Raw genomic sequence first — 27,939 nt, 5'->3', positions numbered from 1 at the left:
GATATATTAAAAGTATAAATCTTCTCTTTAAATTTTTTAATAAATATTTATCCAAGAAGCAATAAGATCTTGCTGTCCTAACAGCTATAACCAGAAAAATGATATATCATTATGTTGCATGTATGTAGTGAAAAATGAATCAACATGGGGCGATATTCCTATCATTGCACCGTAATTATTTTTTTTCATTTGAGTATAAGACATCGTCTTGGTGGAGTAAGTGCCGATCAACTTGGCTACTTGCTGCTAACTTACAATCTGGCCCTCTGGGTCGGGCTAGATGTAGGACGTTGTTGGATCGAGTTGTTACTGGTTCGCGAAAGGCCCAAATTAAACAAAGAAGCTATAAGTTTGAGTTCGTTGGGTCGTCCTCAATTTAGCCAAGCAAACGGGGAAAACGTAAGACCCCTGAAGCCCTCGCGCAGGGGCCTCCATGACCGTCTCCCTCCCAAGATGCTCTCCGGCCTCATTTCCCGACCCCTCCACCTCCGCCTCCCCCTCCGCCTTCTAACTCTAACCCTAGTTTCCTCCCCCCACCATCTCTTTTCTTCCTCCTCTTCTCCTCCTGTTCGCCCTCCGCCTCCTCCTCTTTTCCCTCTTCGCGACCCCAACCCCAGTTTCTATCCGCAGTCCCTGAGAACCTTCTCGACCAATCGCGGGGACGAGGGCCGCGGCAATGGAGATGGCACCTGGAAGTTCTCGCCTGAGAACGACGAGGTGGATTCTGTATTCGGCGAGGAAGAAGGTAGCCTCGCCGGGATCGCGGAGGGCGGGGAGGATGTCTTTGGATCGGAGGCGACCGCTGGAGCCGGCTTGAAGGGCGGTGATCCGTGGTCCCAGGATTCTACTTTGGAGAAGAAAGGGGATATATTTGGGGAGATCGATCGGGAATTTGCGTCGAAGGAGGAGGTAGGAGGGGGCGGAGAGGATGAGTGGGAGACGGCTGAGGGGTATAAGCCGTGGACTTTGGGTGAAGAGGAAGAGAAGGAGGGTTTGTTTGACGCTGGAGGCGAAGGGGAGTTGGGAATCGAAGGGATTGGGGATGGTAGGATTGAGGATTTGGAGAAGGAGCGCATTGAGGAGCAGAAGCAGCTGGAGAAGAAAGAGCAAGAACTCTTAGCTACACTGAAAGGTTAAAAAGACATATTTGTTTTTTCCCACTTTTGAATTAATTTGGAAAATCTACACCTTTTTCCCTTCTGTGCTATGTTGAAATCGGATGGCTACTATGGTTCATCATCTTCCTTGTTTGTGCGTGCTTCGAAGTTTTATATTATAAAAGAAATTCTTTTGGAATTCATTGGTGACTGTTTTATGGTGAAGTCGCGTGACAAACATTGCGTTATGATTGGTCCCTAAAGACCGGAAATAAAGGGAAAACATGTTGCCTGGTGCTCTTGGAATTGAGTTATAGTGAATAACTACAACCTTATATGTGATCAGCAACCTTAAGTGTTGGTTTTGGAATGGGTAAGCAACAATTAGTGTATGAGGTTTATACTGTCTCAGCTTGTGTCAATGGCCTTCCAATCTGCTCTACTTTGATATAGTACAATCTTGATGAAAAGATATGCCTGTTACTGTTTCTGTTGCATGGAGCCTTTCCATTAGGGGGTTGATAGGAGTTGGAGTTGTAAAATGTTATGTGACAACTTGTAGAGATCATAGTTGTCCTCCATTGTCATCATCATCTTCTGTTCCATCATCATTCTTCCTGCTTACTTGTTGCCTTCCCCTCTAGAGCCCTTATCTTAATCTTGAAGTGTGGTAGTACATGACTTGATACTAAATTTTCATGAAATCAAGAATTTCCGGGGCTTGGAATAGATGAGTGTATTATTCCAACTCACAACCACCATATGTAGTTTGTTTCATGACTTGTGGAAGAGGAGCAGGTAATTGGGTATAGCTATCTAGGTGTAGCTTTGCTCCTCATACCAGTTAGACAAATGGAGAATTCTGGAGAGGCTTTTACTTCTAGACTTCATGAGAATGCTTGGGTTCGTTAGTTACAGGAAGGTCCTGTAGCCTGGTAGGGGCGAGAAGACCGAATAATGGAATTACAGGTACCATGTTACTGTCCTCCAGGAGAATTTCAATCACAAATTGCCTAGACATTTTTTTTTTGAGTGGAAATCCCATCACTTAAGAATATGAGGTGGATGGGACAATATGCATTTGTGATCATCATCAGAGTAACCTAAGGTATCGGGAAAGTTAGGAGCTCAGATTGGCAGGTTGATTCTAGAACTCGAAGCTTCCCTTATCCTCTATAGGAGGATACAAGAGGCTTGAGAAAGGAAGCCAGGGTAGGCTTCACTTAGAAGTTCTGCAGCTTAACTGATGGGTTCCATTATGTGGCTTAGCCACTTATTTGTTTTTGGGTAATACTAGGGAGAAATAAGCATTTTATCTGAGAGGCCATCACACTTGGAGATGTATTCCGACTTGCTTATCATTTGGTAATTAAATGACCATACATGTTTTCTTTTCTTTTCTTTCTTTCTTTCTTTTTCCCTGCATCATTCTTTTGTAACTAAATCATTCCATTTGTCATCGAAGAAGGAATTTAACTCCCTTATTACATTTTACTTCCAACCGTTGGAAGTTTTAATTCTTACTCGCTCTTTGACCATCACTCTGGAAACTTCCTTTATCTCTAACATTTCTCTTGAGAAGTTATGCTTTGGTAGGCTGTGTTAAAACATGTTGCTGAAATGATTCATTCCTGAACTGCGTGTGCCAGTTTTGTCAAATGGTTAATTTGATCCTCATTCTGCCTCCCATTCTCCACTTGTAGATGGTCCAATCTATAATTTCAGTGGTGCAATTCTAGTTTCAATTCTGCTTGCTGTCTCTTCAACTTTTTGTAGTGAAACATTTGAATTTTGTTGAGAGCAAGGCTTGCTGTCTCGGTAGTGAGCCCTGTACTAGGTACCATTCTATTATAGTATTGGTAGATGGTACAATACGAGACTACATACCAGTTCAGTACTGGTACTGACACAATATGGTATGTCTGTATGGTACGGTACCAACTAGTACGGCGACCTTTGTTGAGAGTCAGAAATGAGGTGTAGACTTGAAAAACTTTTAGAGCATAGACATGGGATCAGAAATATCTTTTTACTGTTTTTGAAGAGATCTTGATTCAAAATATGCTGCATAATTTACTTGCTGAGTTGCTTGCACAAAGCCAATCTAATGCTTTCTTGGGATTCCATTTTTATAATTGCAGGTCCAAATAGGGCATTTGGGGATCTGATTGCGGCATCTGGAATTACAGAGGATATGATTGATAGTTTGATTCTTCTCAAGGATGTCAGAGGTATCAAAGGATTGCCTCCTCTACACGAAATAGAAGACAAGGCCATAGCGAGAATGAATGCGACATCTACAAGAGCTGAAATTGAGAGGAAGAAACAAGAGGAAATTGCAAAAGCACGGGTTAGGCAAGTTGATGAAAAAGGAAGGGCTTATGGAACCGGAAGAAGGAAATGCAGTGTAGCTCGTGTATGGATTCAACCTGGTGATGGGAAGTTCATTGTCAATGACAAGCAATTTGATGCATACTTTCCTATTCTTGACCATCGAGCTGAGCTTCTTCGTCCATTTACTGTGACAAAAACTTTGGGTCTTTGGGATGTAAATTGCACTGTGAAAGGTGGTGGTGTCTCAGGTATGGATTGTGTCTTCATTTTTTAGTATTGCCACATGCCTTTATTATTTTATTAGCAATCATCCCTATGCCAGCTTGCTGACACGAACCTTCTGTTAAACTTAATGAGACTTGATGGACTGTTTGTGTTATATATCATTCTTTTGCTTCCAATTGCTGATTCTGTAAGGATACCATTTCAGCATGATTAGATTCATTGATTCATGATAAGGCAACTCTTTGCACGGAGTAACAAGATCATGTAAAACACAGTGCTCTTGTAATTTATCTGGAGAAGAAATTCCTATCCTCTCTTGCATGAGTATGTAACTGAATTATCTTGACATTGCAGGTCAGGTGGGAGCTATCCGCTTGGGAATTAGCAGGGCCTTGCAAAACTGGGAACCAGGGCTTCGGCCATACCTCAAAGCAGGTAAAAAATTTGAAAAAGCAGCATTCATGTACAATATCTTGTACCTACTATTTAGATAACCAAGCTTATCCGTTTTGATTCTTTCAAATTTTAAGGTTGCTGATGTTGTTTTTTTTCCTTATCATGACTTTGATAGGTATTGTAGATAGCCTATTATGGTTGTTTCGATATTGATCACCTTAGAATTATAATTTAAAAATGTGATGCAATTCTGCTCCTGGACTTCTATTTTTCTGTTAATTGTTGACATGGCATGTGTGCATCAATCCAGCTGGGTACTTGACGAGGGACCCGCGTGTTGTTGAAAGGAAAAAGCCTGGAAAGGCGAAAGCAAGAAAGAGCTTCCAATGGGTTAAGAGATAACAGGTACCATTGCTTTACATCTTATCTCTAGTGGTCGTGTGCATATCTTGCAACCACTTAAAGTTTGAACTAATGAAGCTGGGGATTGCGAACCCTTGATGTGATGTACAGGTTTCAGCTTGGCAACTTCAACTTGACTAGCTCACTTCGCCAATTCTGACTGTGGATGTGGTATACTTATAGATTCTGTTGGCGAGGTACTGCCGCCATGATTTTGTTCTTTGTTACTCAAGGCCCTTGTCAAATGATAAGCCAGCCATCTTAGTGATGATTTAGTCAAATTGCGGACAACAAAGTGTTGATGCCTGTCCTGGTACATGTATGCTGCTATTTTGAAGCCTTGTATCTGATGGATAGGAATATTATTTTTTTGTCTCAATGCCACCATGATGGGCAATTGTGGTGGTGTCAGAAAGTGTGTTCTAGGTTCTCAGGGTCGTCATCCTGTCAGCCATATTTGAAAGACCGAGAGATAAATTCATCAAGAGATTTTATGTTCTTTTTTTTTTTGAAACTTATCTAGTTTCTATAATTTGATTGAATATTGGTGATTGGCCAGCCTTAGCTGTGAATCATCTTTAGTTTCCCTTTTATTTGGGTCCAATAAAGCATGCAGCAAGCCATGTTGTGGTGATGATATTGACAGGAAGCAAACCATCTTTGCATCTTATCTGGGAATTGCTGTTCTAAAGTTACCAACGTTACAACTGCTGGTTGATTTCCCATGGTTCTCTTGGCCCTTATTGGAGGTAGCCTCCTCTCTTAGGATGATTGTTGTGCTGGTGTCTTCAGATGTCCCAACTAAAGTCTCACCCCAGGTGGAATCATATCTGTATAACCTTTCCTGACAAAATATTAGTTGTTCTTTGATAATGGTTCGCTGGTTCTTTAGTTCCTTTAAATATTGATTTGCTACAATTTTTTTTGGGTAAAATATATTGATTGGCTCCATTAAATACTTAGGATCCTGTACGTGTCACAACTGACTCTTTGCTTATGATCATTCTGTGGTGACTCTGGTGGTGTATTGATCATGACAAATTAAATGGACTATATATTCATGATGAATATGTAATCATGACCAAGGATTACCTTGTGGTTTAGATTCAAAGATGCTTCTCATACCCATGCAATTGAAGGCCTGAAACACCTAGATACTATTAAGAAATACGAGCCAGATTAAAGAATGCCATCAGCTCATCTGATTTTTCCAGTCAATTTTTCTTTTTTTTCCCCATTTGTCTTCAAGATCTTAACTAATTGAATGGATTTTGAAGTTCTAATCTTCATATCTTAAATGATCAGTCTTTGTTAATCATTCTTATGGCCAAATGAGTAGTTGATTTTGCATGTGCATGAGTAGGTTGGGAAGGAAACCTTAGTTTCTTTTCTTCTGACTTTTAGGATAGTGAAAGTCTTTAATATTATTATGAATCTAGTCTTCGTACTCAAAGAGGGACCAGTATTGTCTTTTCTGTATGTGGAATCTTTCTTGCTAGTTTGTGTTTATGTCCAGAACGTGTTGCTTTGACTTTTAAGTCCAGTTGGGTTAGCTGGTCATGCAGGAATATTTGCAAGGTTCTACCTGACTTCCAGAATCTGTCAGTTATATTTTGTCAATTAGTTGAGGGTATCAGATTGAAGCGGCAGTATGTTCATGTAACATCATACTAAGTCCCAATGTAAACCTTGATGACTGCTACTCAAGTTCGAGACATTTTGCAATACCTTATTATTCTTTATGAAAGCATTGGTCAATTGCATTGCTGGCTGACTTCCAATCACCTTATTAAATCCTCTGTCTTTATTAACAAGGATTTGTCTTATCTGTCTTCTAAGATCTTTGCAGTCATTCCTTGTTTTTAGTGTTGATGTAGTTGTTATTGTGCAAAAATTTTTCATCATGTGTTAGAACATGGGCAAGTTGTGGTACTGAAATGATATGTGGTGTTCCTTTAACTGTCCCAATGTATTTCGACTCCTGTTACCAGATGTAAGGCTGCAAGTGTTTCAAGCACAGAGCTTTGTGAAAAAGAAAGCTGATTGTATATGTCCGGTCTATTTACTGTCAAATTTCTCTCTTCGTTTAGGTGATTAAAATGCGGACAGGAGAGCAGTACTCAAATCCAACTTTCATGTGGTATCAGCAAATCTGTTTCAGTACTTTGAAAGAGATGTTATGGTCATATAGCAATATACCCAGGGGACTTTGCAAAGCAATCAAGCATTTTTTTGGGTAAAGATTCGCATTTTACTTGGATCATGAAATTGTTGAATGCGAACAACACAAATTTATTGTAGCCTATACAGGTGGATTGGTTGTAATTGAATGATCACAAAATGTGAATTTTCTGGTTAATAATAAAGAACAGCAAATGAGATTATGCGCATTTGTTCAGGGTTCCAGCACTCTCATCTTTTGTGCCAACCTTCAGACGGCAGCTCCTTCTTTTTCCTTCCCAAAAAAAAAAGATATATCTGGTAAAAAGAGAGCGCAATCAACTATAGACTGAAATGGGTCTTCGATTTGACCATATCTAACCAGCCACAATCAGAAGCAGAAAAATAAACAATCAACATACTCTCCTCCAAATCTTCAGAAGCAGAAAAAAAAACAATAATGGTATCAAAGAAAGGTAAAAAGAATTGGTAAGTGCAGTGAGACAATATGCACATTGAGATCATCAAAAGTCGACCATTCTTGGTCGCGATTGTTCTACGGAATCAAAATCAACTCAATGCGTTCAAAAGAATCGAAAGTATAAATTTTCTAGGGAAGACAGGAGGATGGGAAAAGACCTCTCGTAGCCCATTCGATAAGGATTTCTAAATATAAAAGTGATGGTATTGGGGGATACAAATGTCAGGAACGCTTTACTAATGACAAAGATGCTAGATTCATTAGAACATTATTCTAGTAGATGAATAATATACCACAGGGATCCCAAAGAGCTGTCTTGCAAAGCATCTACAAGATTTTTTTTGTCCCCACCCGACCTTCCCCGACAACAAAACATATGGGTATATATTATAATATTTTAAATAATCCCAGCCCAATTACTCTGCCCATTTCCCTGCCCAAACTAATAAGCTCGTGATTTTGCATATATTATTCTGAAACAACAAATAAAGAGATTATGATAACATACCAGTAAAATAGTTAAAAACGATTAACGGATACTGTGATTTTTCCGTGGTTGAAACAGAATGACTGGTATTGATGTGAGATGGCGACTTTAGCTTCCGTTAAAACTTGAGTCGGCCACATGCCATGGTTTCCTGACCAGTACCCCGATTTCGACACACCGACTCGACACGCGAACAGCGCACGTTTTATTTAATCGCGCGCTGTAGACTCTATGTATTTGGGGCCCCAACGACGTCCCCAGGAAGTAAAAAACCGAATGTAAAATCTAAACCCGGCCCATCACAGGGTCAAAATGGGAAATCTGATGTTGCAGACGCTGATGGTCGGTCGGTCGCCCGCCCCTCCTCTCATGCCAGTTTACGGGCGGCAATGCGAGGGATTGTTTCCCAAATGTTTTCCGTCACACTCCTTTTCTCTCTACCCTACCCCAGTAGCTGGAACGAAGAAGGCGAACGCTGGGCTATGGCGGATTAGGGTTTGGTCTTGTGTTTAGGGGTCTCTCATCTAAAGACGAGAGGGCGCGGTGCCGAGGAGCGTGTTCTCCGGGTCCCTCTCCCATCCCAAGAGCGACGTTGTCATCGACATGGGGAACGCCTTCCTCAACCGCACCGTCGACGGATTCCTAAAGATCGGAGCTGTAAACTTTTTTCTATTCCTTCCAATTCCATACCCTTTATCGGATTTCAGATTATTATAGACATCAAAATATTGTCTTTTTCTTCTTCATAGGTTGGTGCTTCCAAGGTTGCAGCGGAGGAGACCTATGATTGCCTGAAGAAAGGTCCTTCGCGCTTCCCTTTTTGTGCGCACTTGCTCTGAATTTTATCACTGAACAACTTGATTTGTAGTTGACGGCTGACTCTGCCTTTCTTGATCATATCTGCTTTGATATCTTCTTTTCTTCATCAAGTCGTCATGATTTCCCGTTTCAGTTATTGCTGAGTATGGAATAGATTATGGATGGTACTAAAAGAAATAACCTGTTGTCTTTCTTGGAAAGATTCCAAGTAGAAGATCGGAACTTTGATGGAAAATCTCTAACTTTTACTCACGAAAGAAATGTTATATGTAGTTTCTTTGGTTTTCTTCTTCTTCTTCTTGCTTTTAATTGTGCCGTTGGCATTCTTCCAATCAACTGAGTCGACATATTTTTAAAACGATAAGGAATTTTTTTTCATACGGAGGACAGGATTATCTGCACAAAACATTGAAAGTTTGTTCTTTTGTACACTTGTATACAGGACAAAATGGTGATAGAGATGCTAATTTTAGAAGGGTTGCTACTCTGTCCTGTCTCTGCAATGGTTGATTGCTATTCTTTCAATTAACGGATATTGCATTTGTGTGCATGGTGGTTTGTAGTGGGATTGGTCTTACTTCTACTGGCACAATTATCAGCTAACCCAGTATGTTCAAACTATGTGATATTTTCAGTTGAGAGTCAGAAGGATCACAAGTATTTGCTTTTTGATTAGTGAGGTGGAGCAGATGATTCTGAAATGAGTGCTCCAGGGGATGAAAAGGATTTCTACTATGATAGACCACTAGAAATGTGGATTTTTTGCTTGGTTGACCATGTTGGAGATCATTTTGAGGTTGGACAATCTTAGTAAGAAAGACATTGATGTTATTTGTATCTATCGTTTTGGTGTCAAAGAGGATTAGTCTTGGCACGGTGGTAATATTTGCTCCATTCTAACATAGGTGTCATGGATTCAAAATATGGAAATAGCCTCTCCATACGTGATAGCAAGACTGCATACATCTGACCTTCCCCAAACCCTAAAGCGGCAAGAGCCTTATGCACTGGGCCAACCCTTTCTTTGTTTTTATGTCAAGGAGATTGAAACAACTCTACTTTTTTTTTTTCGTTCATTATCACAAGGTGAATTTGATGCTAAGTGATGCCCATAATTGACTTTTATTTTGCTGACATCTATTATGCAGGAGTAACTTGTTGCATTGAATTATTGTTTAAATGATGATGATAATAGAAATTGTCAATTCTTCCTACTGGCTATATGGTGGGAAGTCTGGAGGGAATGGAAGCATAGAATCTTAGAAGGTGCCACGCATGGACAAGGTTTGGGATTTTGTAATATTTGTAATCAGCATTGTGGCCTGGCTAATGTGTTTCCCAGTTGTTGTTGGTCATCTTTGTGAACTTTGCATCTCTGAATATCCTTTTCCCTTATCTGTTTTGTCATGTTTGTTTTCTTTTTAATCTTGTTCTTGCATCTCTGGAGTGCACTGTATTGACTACTCAACCCCTAATCCTTTTTTTGTTGCCTTCCTATGTTCCATATGTTTTTTGTTTGAGAATGTCTCGATGCTGCTTTTAAGGAAAAAATAAAGATTAGCATTTGTGTTGACCATTAGATATAATTATGTTCTCCAAGTGTAGCTGATTGGTTAACTAACTAACTCCAAAAGTTAAGTCCAACTTGTTTGTCACTGACATAAAATGTATCTTATTATTTCTCGTAGGGAAATTTTCGAAGGACAAACTTGAGGATGCAGTAAGTAGTCCATGCTTTTTTTATTCATATAGTTTCATCAAACTTTAGTGTAGCCTTAATGTACTTCCTGCTTGTTATTTCATGCATCGCATGGCTCATTAGTGACTCGGCATGGTCAGAATTTAAAGAGCATATCATATTTTGACCTAGAAATAGCATGTGAGGGCAATTAGTTGCTTCATTCCTCTAATTAAGCTCAGAAAATGCTAAAGAACAGAATCTCGTGAATAGAACTCACAAGAAAAAGCAAGTGAGACATCTTATATCTGCTGCTTTCTGAGGCAGTTACTTCTTGTAATTTGATTGCGCTGCATTGATACATTTTGCCCAAAGAATTAATGCATACTGTTTAATGTTGTTCTTTTCAAAAAGAAATCTTGTGATTTGCATGTGGCAGCTGAGACTTCTATAATGAAAGACAGTACAGTGCCCACCAATTTTTTTAATAGATGCTTCATGAAGAAATGTATTAAAACTCAAGTTTGTTGAGACATGTTTGTCACCTTGAGAAGCCCATCTGTGGCAGGTTGCTGGAGTAAGTTGCTTTAACCTGAGGTTTTGAAGGCTATGTGTTCTATAGAAGGCCATGGTCTGAGCCTTATGTTTCTTTCTTCTGATTGCTGATTTCTCTGACATAAATGAATGAATTCTTATTTATGCCGGAGATATGTTGCTACAGATGCATGATTGGGAATATAACTGTGGAATTGTTATAGCAGTTATCAGAACAATTAGATAAACAACTTTAAGCTTGGCTAGTGGCACTATGTTCCACCAGTTGGCACCTCTCTCTCCTCAGCTTGTGCTGGGGAGATGCTGTGAGTTCGACAAAAATGATTGCACCTGCTATTGTCATGGTGCACTTTGCATGTTGGAAATGCAGTTGCATTTGATGATACCCATCCTCATTGTCTAGTGTAGCCTGAAACATGGTGAATTGGTGATATACTTTCTAAGAGCTGGAAGAGAAGTCCAGGTCTTGTGTTGATTGGCGATCACTTTCATGTACCTCAGGGTTATTGCTACTGATAAAATACTAATTCAGATGAGCCTCTACATCTTTGAACATGCTCCTAAATCCGGAATTTTGATGCACAACTGGTTGTGAAAGTGTCATCTTGACTCAATCAAGTTCATCCAATTGCTAAACTCAGCAAAGTTTGCTAATATTTGGGTAAAATGCATTGTGACCCACCCTCAAATTCAAGAACATTATTGAGAAATGCTGTTTTTTTGGTGTTTCCTTATGGATTCATGCAAGGAAGTGAAGTATATTGTTTGAATTTTAATTCAGAAAATACAGGAAAAAGGTACGTAAAATTTGGCATTTCCTGCCGCTGACACTATTCTACCATTGCAGTTAAGGAAGATTTGCAAAGAAGGTGTATATTGGGGTAAGTTTAGCTCAGTTTCTTCTTTTTCATGTTGTTGGACAATTGGACGGGCATATTGTAATATTTCTGTCTTAATCAGTTTTCCCTGACATGATGTTTACTGTTCATTGCTGTTTGAGTTACACTTTCTGCAGGAACTACAGCTGGGGTGTATGTCGGAATGGAGTATGGAGTGGAAAGGATGCGTGGTACCAAAGACTGGGTGAATTCTTTAATTTTCCCACTTCTGGTGTACTATGTTTCTTTTACTTACTTTATTGTTCAATTCTATCATCGACTTGTTATAGAATGATTAGAAGGTTTGCCCTTGCAGATAGCCATATTACTCATTTGTTGGTCAAGTGGCGAGGGACCCAACTGTTGTTTTCCCATCTTTTGCTCCCGCTTTCTCTTGGGACCTAATGCAATAGTTTGTTTAGACATATAAGTATCTCTTTTGCTAATCTTTTCAAAATGACTTATGGTGATTTTTCATAATTCCTAAATTCAATTGATTTGTGCTTACTGCTTTTATCCTGTAGGCTTGATATCCGGTCAGCAATCTGCCATCATCACATGCTAATTAATTCTTGGTAACTTGAGAAACCTTTTCATATCGGGCAAATCTGACTCGCCGTACTGGGATGAGGTTTGAATTTGGGGGAAAATATTCAAAATAACTTATGGAGTAATATGTTCAAGAACTCTTCACAAAGATTATTTTTTTAATATTAATGGTAAACTGAATAAGCAACAAATCCAGCACATTGAGCTATTGCTTTCAAGGAAGAGGATAATATTTATCTCCAAAATGATGAAATGTGAGTCAAACCTACATTCTGTCATAAGAAACTAGAATTACAGTAATCAGTGTTTGCAAGAGAAAGTTTGAAGTGGGATTCTAGCTTAAAGTTGTCAAATTCAGGTATAAGAAATAGATGTAATTCATGGAAAAAGAAAGGCTACTTTTCTCTGGCATTATGTTTTAGTGGTACATATGCAATGAATTGTTGTATGAACATTGAGTCATCTGATGTATATGGGGAGACCATTGCCTTCTCATTGACTTGTTTTCATTGCTGCAGAAGAATGCAATGCTCGGCGGTGCAATAACTGGGGCACTTATATCAGCTGCTAGTGGTCATCGTACCGACAAGGTCATCGGCAATGCCATCACAGCAGGTGCCATAGCTACTGCTGCTGAGTTCATCAACTACCTCACATGAAGGCTGTGACAGATTCGCATAATGTTGCTGGCACACTGCTGCACGTATTTGCATCAAGTCTTTTGCCTCCATAATCTACAATCAGTTTCAGTGCAGAATTTAGATCTGTCATTGTAAGTGAGTATAAAATTGCTATCATCTATTGGATTAAGTACGGTGACATATATTATTCCAAATCATAAGCAGCTTTGAAATTCAACCTAATATTTGAGTTCATTTATTAATTCATGAAGCCGGCCCCATATAAGCATGGCTCTGCTTGCTTCTTAGGACAAGTGATCAAGTCTCATAATGTCTCAGCAGCTGATGCTTTATTAGATGCTTCAGAATATGGAAATGCTGTGAGAACCGACATCACTGCCTCTCACTTTCTTTTCCCATGGAAAAAGGGATGAATGTTCTTGGCAGGTGGGGCCATTTAATTGCTTCCAGTTTTTTTTTTTCTTTTTTCCTCACAATAGGACTAGTTCTTTCAATTGCTTCTGAGCGCAATCATGTAGCTAGAGCCTAATTATCAAAATTTGGTTCATGGAGACATGCAAAACATCATGAAATGACAAGCACCAATATGTCCATGCAAAACCAACACAATTATTATCTTCAGATGTTGTTAGATGCTCGTTACTGGATCATTTTGAGGTTTTATTACCAAGGTTATTATGCTTTTCATTTCGTATGTACAAATCCACACGATTCTCGGCTTCAGAACCAGCTTTAAGTGTAAAACCTGCACTGCAATCAATAAGTTGGGTCGTAGCTGAGGGAACTCAATGGTATTTATCCGAGTTAAATGGTACTCAAGGTTCGTTTGATTGGGTATATCAGATTATGAGTAATCTAACCATTTTTAAAAATTATTTATCTGAAAAAAATGATTGCAGAAGAAATAATTTTTACTATGTTTGATTGGTGAAAAAATTATTTTAAAAATGATACTGAAAAAAAATTACTGTGTTTGATTTAAAATATTATTAAATTTATAAATATATTTTTTAATATAAAATAATATTTTAATATTATGATAGTATTGTTATGTTCAATTAGTTTTTATATAATGATTATAATCACATAATCTTTTACATAATGCTATCTTCATTTTAATTTTTTTGTAAAAGTTGTTTATTAAATGAATTTGAAAAGATATTAGAACAAATTCAATAATTACATACGTAATTTTATTGGAGATATTTTTGTCAAGTATGGATTATCATCATTCAAAAATTTATAAAATATCAATTCTCCATAATATTTATTTTATCTTCTTTTCAAAAAATAAATATGAAGCCTATCAATTCTTTTGTCATTTTTTTTTCATTTTTCATACCAAACATAGTAATCTAACATGAAATTATTTTTCTATATCAAATTATCTCTAACCAAACGGACTCTCAAGTTATTGTAATTGATGTCCCTGTATATCAAAGTTCCTGCAACCCAGCAATCAGCGGTCAAAAGAAATGAACTAGTCGGAGTCCCATAGAACAAATCTTTCTAACACCATTAGCACCCCACTTTAGCCCCATCTCCACTCTCTAGGGAAATTTTTTGTGCACTGCGGGCGGTGTAGAAAATCCGATGTGGACTGCATCGTCTTGTCCAATTGGTTCACATAGTCATCATTTTTCAATGCGCATTTAATGTCTGTAATTTATTTTTTCGTTTGAAAATTTTGAATGACAAAAATATTTTTGCTTTTTGAAAAAAATTATGACATCCTGTGGCATATTATGACATCCTGTGTCATATTATGGCATCCTGTGGAAAAAAAATATGACATTCTGTGATATAATATGACATTCTGTGGCATATTATGACTTTTCGCATATAGTAAGTTATAATTTAGCCTAAGATGTCATAATGTAAAAGAGGTATTTTTATCATAATATAAAAAATATGGATTTATTGGAATCTTTTGATATGTTTAGTTAGTGGGAGCATTATTTTTATTGAACATCATATGAATTAATAAAATATTTATTTTTTTATTATTTTTATAATAAAATATTATATTTATATTTATATATATATGGTTGTTTGTAAATGCTATTTAAATGAAAGTCCTAAGCATAAAAGTATTACTTATGTGGTAATTTATATCATTAATATAATGATTCGTTTTGAGACATATGATGAAATTATGACATAAGCTTAAAATTATTGTAGCTTTTATTGAAAAGTATAAAAGAGTTTTATTTGAAATTATAAAGTGGATTGATAATGAGCTTTGTATATTTTGATCGTATGGATACAAAATTCACACTACATGCACTACATTACAGAAATTTATGTCAATAAGATTACTAACATTTGTAACCATAGAAAGATTTATATTAATAAATAATATGAAGATTGTTGTGATTCAATGTTAGTAGTTTTAGCGGACTAGATTTCTTGGCTAAAGATGTTATTAAATCAGGATATTTACATATATAGCCATATCAGGTGCACTTAGTCCGATAGTCATTTTTAAAATATATATAATAAATATATTTTTTTTAATACAAAAGATGTCTTAATCAATGTTGCCCAAGTAGAAGAATATGGAAAATTCTCATAAGATGGACTTCTATTGATTATAGGTCGATTTTTTATTCTAATTTATTATGAAAATATGGGCTAAATTATCATCTGAATGAATAGTTAAGGAGTCCATGATTATCTGTAATCATATTATTTTGAGTCCTATTATCTTAATCACGTGATATAGTAGATATTAGTATAGATCTAATTAGAGATGGCAAAATATGACCAGACTCGCTAATCTTACCCACGTTCGATCCGCCATAAGCAGATTTGGGTTTGATATTAAACGAGTTCGAATCGTAAACAGATCGTCATGTTTAATCTATTTGTTAAACGGATCGAATTTGGATTTAAAATTTTCAACATGCCTAACTTATTTAACCTATTTATATTTTTTATTTAAAATATTTGAATTTTGGTAAAATTTGGATGGCTCGCTTCAATTTTGCCTTTCCAAAAAATTTGAGCAGCCCAGCGACGCTTTACCTTTTTCTTCTTCTTCTTTCCCCAAAAACTTAAAAGCCCTAAATATTTCTCACCATCTCACACTCCATTGCCTCTCTCTTCCATGCCGATGCGCGAGTTCCTCCATGCCATCGCCTCCGCAGCTGCTCACTTTGCTGCTTGCATTGGTGATGACGGCCGCGATGTCCCCTTCCTTCCCTCTCTCCTCTTCTTTGGAGAAAGCCCGCGACGATGATGGCCCCCCATTCCTGCACTCCGTCGGTCATTCTTTGCACCTCATCACCACCTTGCTCCTCCGCCGTGACGGTGCTGCTCCTCCTCCCTTTCTCGTCGTCCTCCTATTCATCCTCTTCCGATTACTAGAGCCAGATCTGGAGCTCGAGGAGATCGGCCATGTGCTTGTCGTCGTCGACCATCAGGAGCTTATCTTCGAGCAAAATAAAGGGGCTCAGCATGAGCTCCAAGGGCAGTCGATAGTGCGGTGGTTGGGTGGAGATGGAGGCAGGGGACAGTGTGGCGGTCCAGCGGAGGTGCAGAGTGAGAGGAGGGCAGTCGGGCGGAGATTCCGCAGGGTTGAGCTCTCAGGTTTTTATTTTTATTTTTTATTTTCTTTTTAAATGGATTGCCGTGTTTGTCTTGGTCTGGTTGATTTTTTTTAATAGATTATTATAAACAGATAGTAAACAGGTTGGATCGGATAACCCATTGATTAAGTAGGTCGGATTTAGATTTTAAAATCTGGCCTGTTTATTTAAATAGGTCGGATTCGGATTCATAGTTTTTTGAGTCAATCCATTTCTGACCCAACCCATTTATATCCATCCGATTACTACTCCTAGATTTAACTTGATTAATGGGCTTTATGATAGATGGAACCATTAGTATTATTAACCGAACTAGATCTTCACTCTTCTTCTATATATATCAGCCTACTGAAAAAATCTATAGCTTTAAGATCTCTTCGTTCCTAGGGCAGAGCTATCATATTGAAAAAACAGGCATAAAATAGAAATGAAGAGGAAGATTTATCCGTTATTTTTGATTTCTCCTTTGTAGGATACTAGTATAGCTATCGCTAATGATTGCTCAAGAATTTTATGGACGATTGATTGATTATTATTATTATTATTTTTTTAGAATCTATTGATGGATATTTTTTTTATATTCTAATTTCCTGTACGAGATTCGTGAGAAAATTTTCTTTCATAAATTTCTGACAGTTCAACTGGTAGTCGACACATTTTTAAGGAAAAAAGGAATTGAAGAAAAAATGAAAGAGGACCTCCTTTCTTCTTCTCCCCCATTTCTCCTCTCCCATCTCCGCCGTAGAACATCCCCTCATGCCCCATGGTGTTTGCTCGAGCCCCTACCATTGTTGCTGTATATTACTATCGGCCGAGTCCTCCATTGGCATTGAGCTCAGGTTGACTCATCCTCCAACCTAGCCATCACAATTTGGATCACATTCGCTGATGTTGATCCGGAGGAAGGGGATGACAACAACCGGCGGGGACTGCCGATGGTGATGGGGCCCTCGATGGAGAGACGTATTTCGTCAGCACTCGGCAATATCGGACCAGTAGTCCCCACTGTCGAAGAGCACTCAGTCTTTGACCGTGTGGAGGTCGAGTCCCACCTCCCGATCTCTGGAATCGTCCATCATCTTCCTCGACAATACTGATGGAAGACAGAGATAGAGAGAGAACCGCAAACGAATCCTATGATCATGATGATTTATTTTATCGATATTTTATCTCTCCCGTTATTATTTTTAGATGTGACATTAAATTGGATATGATGCATCTGGTTCAACCAATAATTTTTCCCATTTGGGGCCACTTCAAGGTCAGGGGCCACTACAAGGTCAGCAAAATGGCAGACAACCGCGGCCACGTCGATGGAGATTGCGTTCATATCAAGAAAAAAAAAAAAAAATTGAAGAAGACCAGTGATACGGTCCACGTTAACTCCAGAGGGTAGGGTTTACTTTTACTACAAAGCCGTCTTCTTTTTCACATGATAAAGCAAACACACCATACATAGCAGCACACCCAGGCACAACCAGACAAGCAGAGAAGAGAGAGGTCTCTTCGTTCTCGGCCATGGCAGCAACAACTCCACCAGAGGAGGATTAGTCGGAGCCATGGCCGCTTATTTTTAGCACTAAGACACTATTCTAACTCCAGACACAAACTGCACTCACCACATAGAACTAGAAACAACAGCAGTATTCATTCCCTTCCTATCTCTCTCGCTTTCTCTTGTGAGGCTTCTGTGTCTCGTTCGCAGTTGCAGGGATCGCAGGTGCAGTTGGCTCCACACTTGCAGGCACCCTTCTCGGATCCAGCAGTCACCTCGAACCCTTCAGAGTGCCTGCAAACAAAGCCAAAAAAGACATGCATGTAATATCAAGAGGGAACCAGTAAAGGTGATTCAAATAACCGTTGGCTCTCCAATCTAGAAAAAACAAGGGATATGGTCCAACTACATCTACAAGATGGGAAATCTTTGTTTCAATCCCACATCCCCGAAAAAAATAGGAAGTAAATGGGAAGGATACTGGAAGAGACATACCCCTTCTGGGGTGCAACCCCCATGATCATGGTTTGAGTGGTGGTGCTCCTTTGCTCAGCGATGTCAGGGTCCGTCTTGCATATTCTGCACTCGGTCATCCATCAAAAAAGAGAAGATATAACATGAGCATTTCTTGGAGGGGAAAAAAATAAAGCGTGGTTACATAACAATATCTTCAAGAAGAGAGCGAGAACTTTTGGAAACTCTGGGAAAACTCTCATGTGATGAGAGCCAAGGATAGCAAGATATCCTGCACGAGAACAACAGAAACCTACCAAAGCGGAACAGCAGCGCATGCATGATCTCCTATGGTACAGAAACAAGAAGGAAATAAGGCATGTAAACAACTACAGATCAGTGATCAGCTGATCAGAACCAGGAACGACCAGAAATCGAATTAAAATAAAAAAAAAAAAACAAAAAACACAAATGGGAGAAACTTAGAAAGAAAGAAGACATAGAAGCTTCAATTAAAAATTCTGAATTTTTGTGTTTTGCCAACTTACCCTACGCATGCGCTGCCACACTTGCAGTCAGCGCCGCACCCACAGTTCCCTCCGCAGCAAGACATTTTCTTCGCTCGGAGAGTGGAACAGAGATCAAGAGAAAATTCCTCAGGGTTATCCTCTTAAGCCAGCTGTCTCTCTTCCTCTCTGTCTCCAAGACCCATGAATAGGCCTATCATTTATAGGGGCGGGAGGAGGAGAGAGAGTGTGAAATTATGCACCGCACACGTGTCATCATCAAGTACCACGGATATATCTTCCGTGTCGGTTCAGCGGAAAACTATTAGTTAGAAGTTAGAACAAGCTAACCATCACCACGTATACCTTTTTAACAAACTAGCATACCATCCAAAAAAAAAATATGAGCTTTCTCCTGTTTAAAATAATAAAAATAATTTTTTTATTTAAAAATTTTAAATAAATATGGATAATAATTTATTTTTTAATTTTTTTGAATGATATAATGATTTATTATTAGATGATTTATAAGATATCTATGATAGGCTTATTCTAACCAATAATTTCTCTGATTCAGCCCAACTACCTCTCCCATGATATCCCACGTATCATCATAAGTCCGAATACCCCCGTCGTTATGCCAGGTGCGTGTATTTAGCTCTCTCAAATGTTTCCCAAGTCTCGCATATTTGGACTTCTTTTACTTCCAAGGTCTGACCTCTTATCTAGGATAAGCCGGGATAAATAGTAGTATTCAAGTTTTAGTTTATCTAGGATGGCTTCTCCGTAAATGGTAGAATTCCAATCAAGTGCCATTATTCCTGGCTAGAGTGGATGAAAAATTTGTTTCGGGGATGGGTGAAATAACTTTTAATAACCTGAGATGGGAGCCAACATTATCCATCCCAAATTACATTTCTGCCCCTCCTTTCCCCACTCCCATGGTGGGTGGGGTGGGGAAGCAACGTCGCCGTCTGCCTCCTGCAAGCGGATCACCATCACCACCATCATGTGGTCCTCGAGGATCATGGGATAAGGTTTGATGTGGGCCAATCCACATTGTAGCCTCCCTCTTCTACATCTCATAGGTCTAAATCATGTGAGCAATTGCATGTACTTTTTTTTTTTTTTGCTACATCTACTAATCCAATTGAGAAAAAAAGAAGAGTTTTCTCAAATTGTTCAATTTAAAGTTTTTCAAAAAAATAAAAAAAGTAGAAAAAAAATTAACGAAAATAGAATTTAGATTCTTTTTCTATTATTGATGATCTATTGACAAAATTGAGATATATAAACTTTATTTATAATAATGATAAATCCATCTTTCCTAATGATTTCTCTCTTAATTCAAATAGGATTAGCTTTTCAAAAATAAATATAACTCGTAGGAATAAACATCCTAAAGAAACTAAGAACTTGCTAGAGATAGACCTCAATTTCTATATCCACATTACCTTCTATTGCTCCATCTAGTTCTTCCTATATTGAAACATACATCTAATCTAAGCTTTTTCTAAAAAGAAAATTTTTAATTTGATTGGATTATTTTGAAGCCCAAATAATGAAATTTTGATACGTTTCAAATCCTAAAATTTTTTCTTCTCCTCAATCAAAATATATACCTACTACACCTTAGTGGACTTATGGCTTGAATAGAAGCTATGGCTTTGAGAATGACATGGCTACTCCTTGCTCCACCTTTTATTGGTCTTCACTAGAGTTCTTAGCTATGGGTTCAATTTGGTGAGGTTTGTAGACTACTTGTCCTTTCATAGTCCCTTTCCTGGCTAGATTTAAGCCCGTGGCCTGATGTCGGTCCCTTCTTTGGCTCAGTTTGAGGCCATGCATGGCTTGATGCCTTACCATGGTCATATATGTTGACCCCATCCTCAGTTAGGTTTGAGGTTATGTCTCAATGTATGGTGGTCATGTTGGTCAATTCCTTTGATGCAGCTCAAAGCGCAAAAAAGATAAACCCGAAGTACCATTCGGAGCTTTCAAATAACTCAAAAAGAAAATAAACGCTGAAGCTATAAAAAAACCTTCAAGATAATTAAAAATATAAAAAATAATTTAATTTATTAATGCCAAAGGCCTTCAGGGAGTTACAATTTATAGGTACAATGACTTGTACTTGAAGAAAAAATGATAAATAAAAAAGTTCTTAGCTAATTTTTTTTTGCAGAAAAGAAATCTAAGTATAAAAATTAAATATTGACTAAATAATTTGATCAATCCCTAATTAACATCTGTCATATATAATAAGATCTTATATCAAGTGGATATCTTCCATATAGAAAAAATCAGATGTGTATCTTCCCATATATAAAAGATCAGATGGATCTTTTTTATATATAAAAGATTCTGTATTAGATCTCCTCCATTGGGATGCAACTTATCCTCAAGTTAGCACTTATCATCAAAGCTTGGGAAGGTTCATAAGACTTGAAGAGATCCTACACATTAAAGGTATTGGAGATTCTCATGGAGTCAGGAAATCACTGTTGGAAATACTAGGGCATACATGTCTTTTCTATCCTCTAGCTTGGGTTGAAGATCTTTGACAATTAAAAAAGACTTTCCCTTTACTTTAGAAGCTTTGGGTTGGTCCTTCTTTATTAGAGCCAGAGTGTTCTTCTTGTTGCAATCTTTATAGAAAATGAATAGGTTATCTTTGTTCTTATTAGTTGAATCTACATCACGTTGCCAAGTAATTGATGGCATACATCCATATCAATGACATCATGAAAAATTACATCGTTATCAGACCGTCCTATAGAAATAAGAACTAAGCATTGTTGCACCATTTTTTTTTGCTCTTTTCCTTTGATCCATCCAAGGGAATAAGAAGATGGATGCTTCATGATTTTCAGCTGAAACTTATCAACCATATATTATGAAAGCATATTTTCTATACTACCGCTATTAATAATAATATTGCATACTTTCTCTTGGCAAGTAAACATAGTCCTCTTGCTTTTCATTCAAGAGAATCCTTTGGATAACAAGGTTTTTACCGATATCTCCATAGTTGACCTCCTCATTCACATCTTTATTATATACTTCATCTTCATAGTATTGCTCAACTTGATCTTTGTCCTCTGCGGTGATGGCAATATTGGCTTGACAATTCATCCTTAGTTATGGATACTAATTTGATCGTGTCTTGGTTGTCTACATCTATAATAGACAATTAGCATAGATCATGCATAGGAATTTTGAGCAAGTGGCTTAGCCTTACTTGTTCCCTTATCTCTCCTTGGATTTGGTCAGAATGAGCAACTCCAGGGGGTATCCGCTCCACTGTGGAGGCTTAAATAGTAGTGCAGGATAATTGCTTCTCGATACACCTAGCAACATGGATAGCATCATGCATCCTAACAATAGACTGCAGTTGTATCCAATTTTGGATGAGTTGTTGGAGTCCAGTAATAAAACAACCTTATTGAAACTCGGCCTTATGTAGTTGATTGCAGGCCGCATACTCATCCACAGAATGACTTCTTTGATGATAACTATTATATTATTGGTATAGAAATTGATCATAATCTGATGGAAGAAACTTGACCTCAATCATCTTTCGTATTTTTTGAAGACATGTTATACAACTTAATTTAGCTAGCAAGAAAAGGGCGCCAAAGTTTGTTGATTAGCTGGTTTGTTATCCAGCTGGTATTATGTTAAGAGTCTTTTCTTAGTTTGTACAGCTCAACTAGTATTCTAGATCATTCTTTTGAATTTTAGATCATTTTTTCATCTGTATATAAGAATCTTTTTATCAGTTTTTAATCAAGAAAATGAGAAGATAATTTTTTCTTCAATTTTAGCTTTCTCTGTTTGTCCTGTTTGCTTTTTCAACTTTGTAAAATATATCATCACCGACATATTTTTTTGAGAGAATGAGCTAATTTCTCGTCTAATTTGATAAAGGAATGAGCCATTGCTTTCACTAAATCTCTGTTCAAGTTCATTCCAGAATCCATTTTTCCTTATAAATGTGAGACTTCCATTTCGTCATCTAGTCAATATCCTTCCTCCATAATTCTTATACCCATCATGCCTATCATTATACAAAATAATTTTTCCACTCCTATTTTCAATGTTCTAGTTGAGTGTCCACCCCCATCACCTCATCAAGAATCATATCCTGCACACCTATTGTACCTCCTATTGCACCTCTTCGTAGAAGTACTAGGACTATCTTGAAACCAGCTTGGCTATAAGATTTTGTAATATAAATTATACATGATAATTCTTTACCAATAGCTTTACCTCCTAATCAAGATAGTTCTGCAGGCACATCTTTTCCCTATAACCATTTCATTTCTACTCCTACTTTTAATCATGATTATCTTGCTTTTATTGCTAATGTATCAAGTCTTAAGGAACCATCTTCTTATCATCAAGCTAAGAATGATATCCAGTGGGTTCAAGCCATGAATCAAGAATTGGATGCTCTTGAGTGCAATAATATATGGCAGTTGACTGAACTTTCAGTAGAAAAAAAAATCCATAGCTTTGAAGTAGGTATATCGTATAAAGTACAAGTCGGATGGTACAGTAGATAGATTCAAAGCCTGACTGATAGTCAAGAGTTATAACTAAATTGAAGGAATTGATTATGTGGATAATTTTTCATCGATTGCTAAAATAGTTATGATGCGCATCTTTCTCGCCATTGCTTCAGCCAAATAATGGCCCATTCACCAGGTTGATATCAACAATGCATACCTTCATGATTTTATTGACGAAGATCTTTACATGATACCATCGGAAGATTATACAAAGATATGCAATGGCCAAGTGTGTAAGCTTATTAAATCCCTTTATAGGTTGAAACAAGTAAGGCGTCAATGGAACAAACAGTTTACAAGTAAACTCAAGGAGTTCGGTCTCACTCAGTCATCTTCTGATCATTATCTATTCATCAAATCCTCTAAAGATGATTTTCAAGCTCTTCTTGTTTATGTTGACGACGTCATTATCACTAATACAAATGAGCATTCCATTCTTTCCATTAAGAAGCTTCTTGATACTGAGTTTACCATTAAAGACATGGGATATGTTAAATACTTTCTGAGTATTGAGCTTGCTCGATCATCAGAAAGTTTGTTTGTTAGCCAATGCAAGTACATACTTGACATGCTACAAGACGTTGGACTTTTTAATGCTAAATCGGCCTCTTTTCCGATGGCAAAAGTTCTTCGTTTATCACCAGATATGGGAGATTTAATGCCAGACCCAGAAAAGTACCGAAAAGTTATTAAAAATTGTTATACTTAAGTCTGACTAGACTAAACATTATGTACTCTATTCAACAACTCAGTTAATTCCTTCAATCACCAAGGATTTCTCACTGGCAAGCTGTTGTTCCAGTTCTCAAATACTTACGAGGATGTCCTTCTAAGGAAGTGTTTTTTCCAGCAGCATCATCCTTCAAGCTTCAAGCTTACTGTGACGCTGACTGGACAGCATATCCAACAAGCTGCAGATCAATCATGAGATTTTGCATTTTTTGGGGCTCTACTCTTATCTCATGGAAATCAAATAAACAAATGACCGTGAGTCATTCTTCAGCGGAGGCTGAATACAGAAGCATGGCCAGCACAACTTGTGAGCTCAAGTGGATTTCATTTTTTCTTCAAGATTTTCAGATTCCCCTTCACATTCCCATTCCATTGCATTACGATAATCAATCCGCCATTCACATCAGTAACTACCCAACATTCCATGAACGTACGAAATATATTGATATAGATTGTCATATTGTCCGAGATCATATAAACAACGGGTTTCTTCAAACTATTCACACTCCATCTCGTCTTCAATTGGCAGATGTATTCACTAAGTCTTTGTCTACTGCTACCTTTATATTCATTTTGTTCAAGCTCGGTCTAGTTGATCTTTACCAGCCTCCAACTTGAAGGGGGATAAAGACGTATTATACAACTTAATTTAGCTAGCAAAAAAAGGACACCAAAGTTTGTTATGGCATTTTGTTAGGAGTCTTTTCTCAGTTTGTACAGCTCAACTAGTATTTTAAATCATTCTTTTGAATTTTAGATCATTTTTTTCATCTGTATATAAAAATCTCTTTATCAGTTTTCAATCAAGAAAATAAGAAGATAATTTTTTTTTCAATTTTAACTTTCTCTGTTTGCCCTGTTTGCATTTTTGCCCAAATTGCAACTAGTGGTTTGAACAAACAACGCCAGGTATGATGAGTTTCTTTCCAACGAACTTCTGCACCTTTTTGAAACTTGTATGCAATAAGTTCCACCTTTTGCTTCTCAGATACATATGTAATGAATTGTTATATGGACATCAAGTTATCTGATGTGTATAGCGAGACCATTGGCTTGTCATTGACTTGTTTTCACTGCTGCAGAAGAATGCAATGCTCGGCGGTACAATAACTGGGGCACTTATATCAGCTGCTGGTGGTCATCGCACAGACAAGGTTATAGGCAATGCCATCCCAGCAGGTGCCGTTGCTACTGCTGCTGAGTTCATCAACTATCTCACATGAAGGCTGTGACAGATTTGCATAATGTTGCCAGCACACTGCTGCACGTAATTGCATCAAGTCTTTTGCCTCCACAATCAACAATCAGTTTAGTGAGTATACAATTGCTATCATCTATTGGATTAAGTCAAAGGTGGGAGTATACATATATATATATATGGTTTTTTGTCCATTAACTAGTCACATATCATTCCAAAGCATAAGCAGCTTTAAAATTCAACCTAATATTTGAGTTCATTGATTAATTCATGAAGCTAGCCGGCCCCATATAGGTATGGCACTGCTTGCTTTTTAGGAGGGCAAGCGATCAAGTCTCATAATGTCTCAGCAGCTGCTTTATTAGATGCTTCAGAATAGGGTAATGCTGTGAGAACTAACATCACTGTCTCTCACTTTCTTTTCCCATGTGAAAAGAGACGAACGTTCTTGACAGACGGGGTTATTAATTAAAAAAAATAAATCTTCTGCTGTACTTAAAAAATATCATAGGATATTTTGCATGCTTCGAAAACATCCATTCAGAGATAAATGGCCACACGTGTTAAAATATTTAGAAAAAAAAAATAAATAAATTCCAGAAATATTTATATAGTTTAGATAAATATTACATAATCATTTTTTTTATTAACATCCCAATATATGTACAGCACCGTATGGTACTTTTTGAGTACCGTAGAAGATTCCGTTCCTTAATTTAATTGGTTCTGATTTTTTTTTTCTTTTTTCCTCACAATAGGAATTCTTTCATGGAGACATGCAAAACATCATGAAATGGCAAGCACCAATATGTCCATGCATATTTAACACAATTATTATCTTCAGATGTTGTTAGATGCTTGTTACTAGATCATTTTGAGGTCTTATTACCAAGGTTATTATTCTTTTCTTTTCGTATGTGCAAATCCACATGATTCTCGATTTCGTTTCAATCAATAAGTAATTGGGTTGTAGTTGAGGGAGCTTAATGGTGTTTATCAAAGTTAAACTACACTCAAGTTATTGTAATTGATGTCCTTCTATGTCAAAGTTCCTGCAACTCAGCAATCAGCAGTCAAAAGAAATGAACTGGTAGGAGTCCCATAGGACAAATCTTTCCAATACGTACAATTAGCACCCCCTTTAGCACCACCTCTACCCTCTAAGCTATATTATGGTTCTTTAAATCGGGAGGAGCTATCACTGCCCAACATACTATGAGATTTTTGATAACAAAGGAAGGGAAAATGGAAATTTTAATATGCTGATTTCATCGTTTCGGTGGAGACCAAAAGAACCTTGGCACTAGACGTCTCCAATCAAATTGCAGGTAGATTGGCTGCTGAAAGGAACTAGTTATGAATTATGATCGTCACAGAAGACGGGACTCCCTGGCACACAGCAAAACAGGAATGCACCGAGCTGTACGAACCTTACATGTGAGGCTTCAGGTATCAAGAAATAGGGAGATGCCATTAATTTGGTTCTCCTTTTACCAGCAGAAGGAATCTTCACGTGACAAGATCTTTTCCATCCAGTCTAGCTAATGGATAGAGAGATGTTCAAATCATATATTCAGGCTAGCTGTCTCTCACCATGAAACAATGACAGGCAAGTGGTTCCACTTTAAACTCTCTCACTCGCCTAAGGTTTCAACCATGGTCAGTAATTATTGATCCAAAGTTACAGGAACTATATCCCACTGGAACAGTCCCCCATCAATCCTTTTAGTAGATTTGTTTGGAGCGTGACATGTTGACTGTTATAAACTAATCCATTCTGGTGCGCACCAGCCGGTGATAAAAGTAAGATGCACCAGCAGGTGATAAAAGTAAGATGCTGCTGTTATTTGATGAAATCACTGTTTGTGGATTCTAACCTTGTTTTTATCAGATAGATTGATGCATGTATATATTTATTAAACATATTGATGCAATAAAAATGATTGACTAATGGCTTCTGTTCCCATGATATTAGTGATGACAAACCCTAATGGCCATTATAACATTGTCGATACCAAGCAAGAAGTTCCCAGAGATATTTTGTCAATAAATTATCTAATGATGGTGAGTTGTGATGGATGTCTTAGCTCATATGCCATCCTTTCCTGCGTAGACTACTCTAGAGAGATATTTGAGAGCAATTCAAAACAGAAGTCGATTATTATACACAAGCCAAACCTTCTTGAGGTCAATGAATGGTCCGTTGCTACCAAGAGGAGGAATACCATTAACCGTAATCTATGGGTAATTTTACCCCAGAGACAAATCTTGAGAGCTGTCGGCGTGTTGCACTGGTGTGGAGACTTTCTATGGCAATTAACTATGAAGTACGCAGGGCGCTCGGTTGTCGATAATTCATCTATCCTTGTCGTCATAAACCATATCCTCTCCCAAATTGGACAAGTTACTTTGTTTGTTGAAGTGACGTCGTCATTTTTATATTTTTAGAGTAGCTCAACCAGTGATCGAGACATTTGTAAGGAAAAAAGAAATTGAAGAAAAAAATCAATCGCGACTATATTTTTCTCAAGCAATAAAAAAAAGAGAACCATCTTTTCTCCTCTCTCCATTTCTCCTCTCCCATCACCTCTTGAGAACATCTCCTCTGTCCCATTGGTGTTTGCTCGAGCCCACGCTACTGCTGCAGTTTGTATCGGAGATATTACTATCGGCCGAGTCCTCCTCCATC

General features: G+C 37.6%; 3 protein-coding genes across 14 annotated transcripts; 2 read left to right on the top strand and 1 right to left on the bottom strand.

Annotated features, from left to right (window-relative positions):
• The first annotated feature begins 369 nt into the window (after positions 1-369).
• Positions 370-5,045, top strand: LOC105056939 (small ribosomal subunit protein uS9m). The gene is made up of 5 exons (XM_010939325.4): positions 370-1,132; positions 3,239-3,679; positions 4,011-4,091; positions 4,363-4,457; positions 4,566-5,045. Exons 1-4 carry the CDS (start codon positions 454-456, stop codon positions 4,452-4,454), a joined length of 1,293 nt encoding a protein of 430 aa, XP_010937627.1. The 5' UTR covers positions 370-453; the 3' UTR covers positions 4,455-4,457; positions 4,566-5,045.
• Positions 5,046-7,932: 2,887 nt separating this feature from the next.
• Positions 7,933-13,321, top strand: LOC105056941 (outer envelope pore protein 16, chloroplastic). 12 transcript variants are annotated; one of them, XR_012136680.1, is made up of 7 exons: positions 7,941-8,239; positions 8,332-8,404; positions 10,090-10,121; positions 11,482-11,515; positions 11,635-11,717; positions 12,580-12,833; positions 12,991-13,321. XR_012136680.1 is itself a non-coding variant. In XM_073248346.1 (6 exons), the coding sequence occupies exons 1-6, from the start codon at positions 8,186-8,188 to the stop codon at positions 11,940-11,942; spliced, it is 390 nt and encodes a 129-aa protein (XP_073104447.1). In that variant the 5' UTR covers positions 7,933-8,185; the 3' UTR covers positions 11,943-12,924. The 12 variants fall into 12 exon arrangements, 9 of the variants coding, with proteins under 9 accessions (XP_073104447.1, XP_073104448.1, XP_073104449.1 ...); XR_012136679.1 differs by having other exon boundaries at positions 12,954-13,321; XM_073248346.1 differs by lacking the exon at positions 12,991-13,321 and having other exon boundaries at positions 7,933-8,239; positions 11,829-12,924.
• A 4,350-nt stretch (positions 13,322-17,671) lies between these two features.
• LOC105056942 (metallothionein-like protein type 2) lies at positions 17,672-18,962 on the bottom strand. The gene is made up of 3 exons (XM_010939328.4): positions 18,789-18,962; positions 18,283-18,366; positions 17,672-18,081 (listed from the first exon to the last, which is right to left on the bottom strand). Exons 1-3 carry the CDS (start codon positions 18,851-18,853, stop codon positions 17,940-17,942), a joined length of 291 nt encoding a protein of 96 aa, XP_010937630.1. The 5' UTR covers positions 18,854-18,962; the 3' UTR covers positions 17,672-17,939.
• Positions 18,963-27,939: the final 8,977 nt, after the last annotated feature.

This window comes from Elaeis guineensis, chromosome 14 (assembly GCF_000442705.2).
Source record: "Elaeis guineensis isolate ETL-2024a chromosome 14, EG11, whole genome shotgun sequence".
Lineage (NCBI taxonomy): Eukaryota > Viridiplantae > Streptophyta > Magnoliopsida > Arecales > Arecaceae > Elaeis > Elaeis guineensis.
The sequence above is the reverse complement of the archived record's forward strand: the minus strand, read 5'-3'. Positions and strand labels throughout refer to the sequence as shown.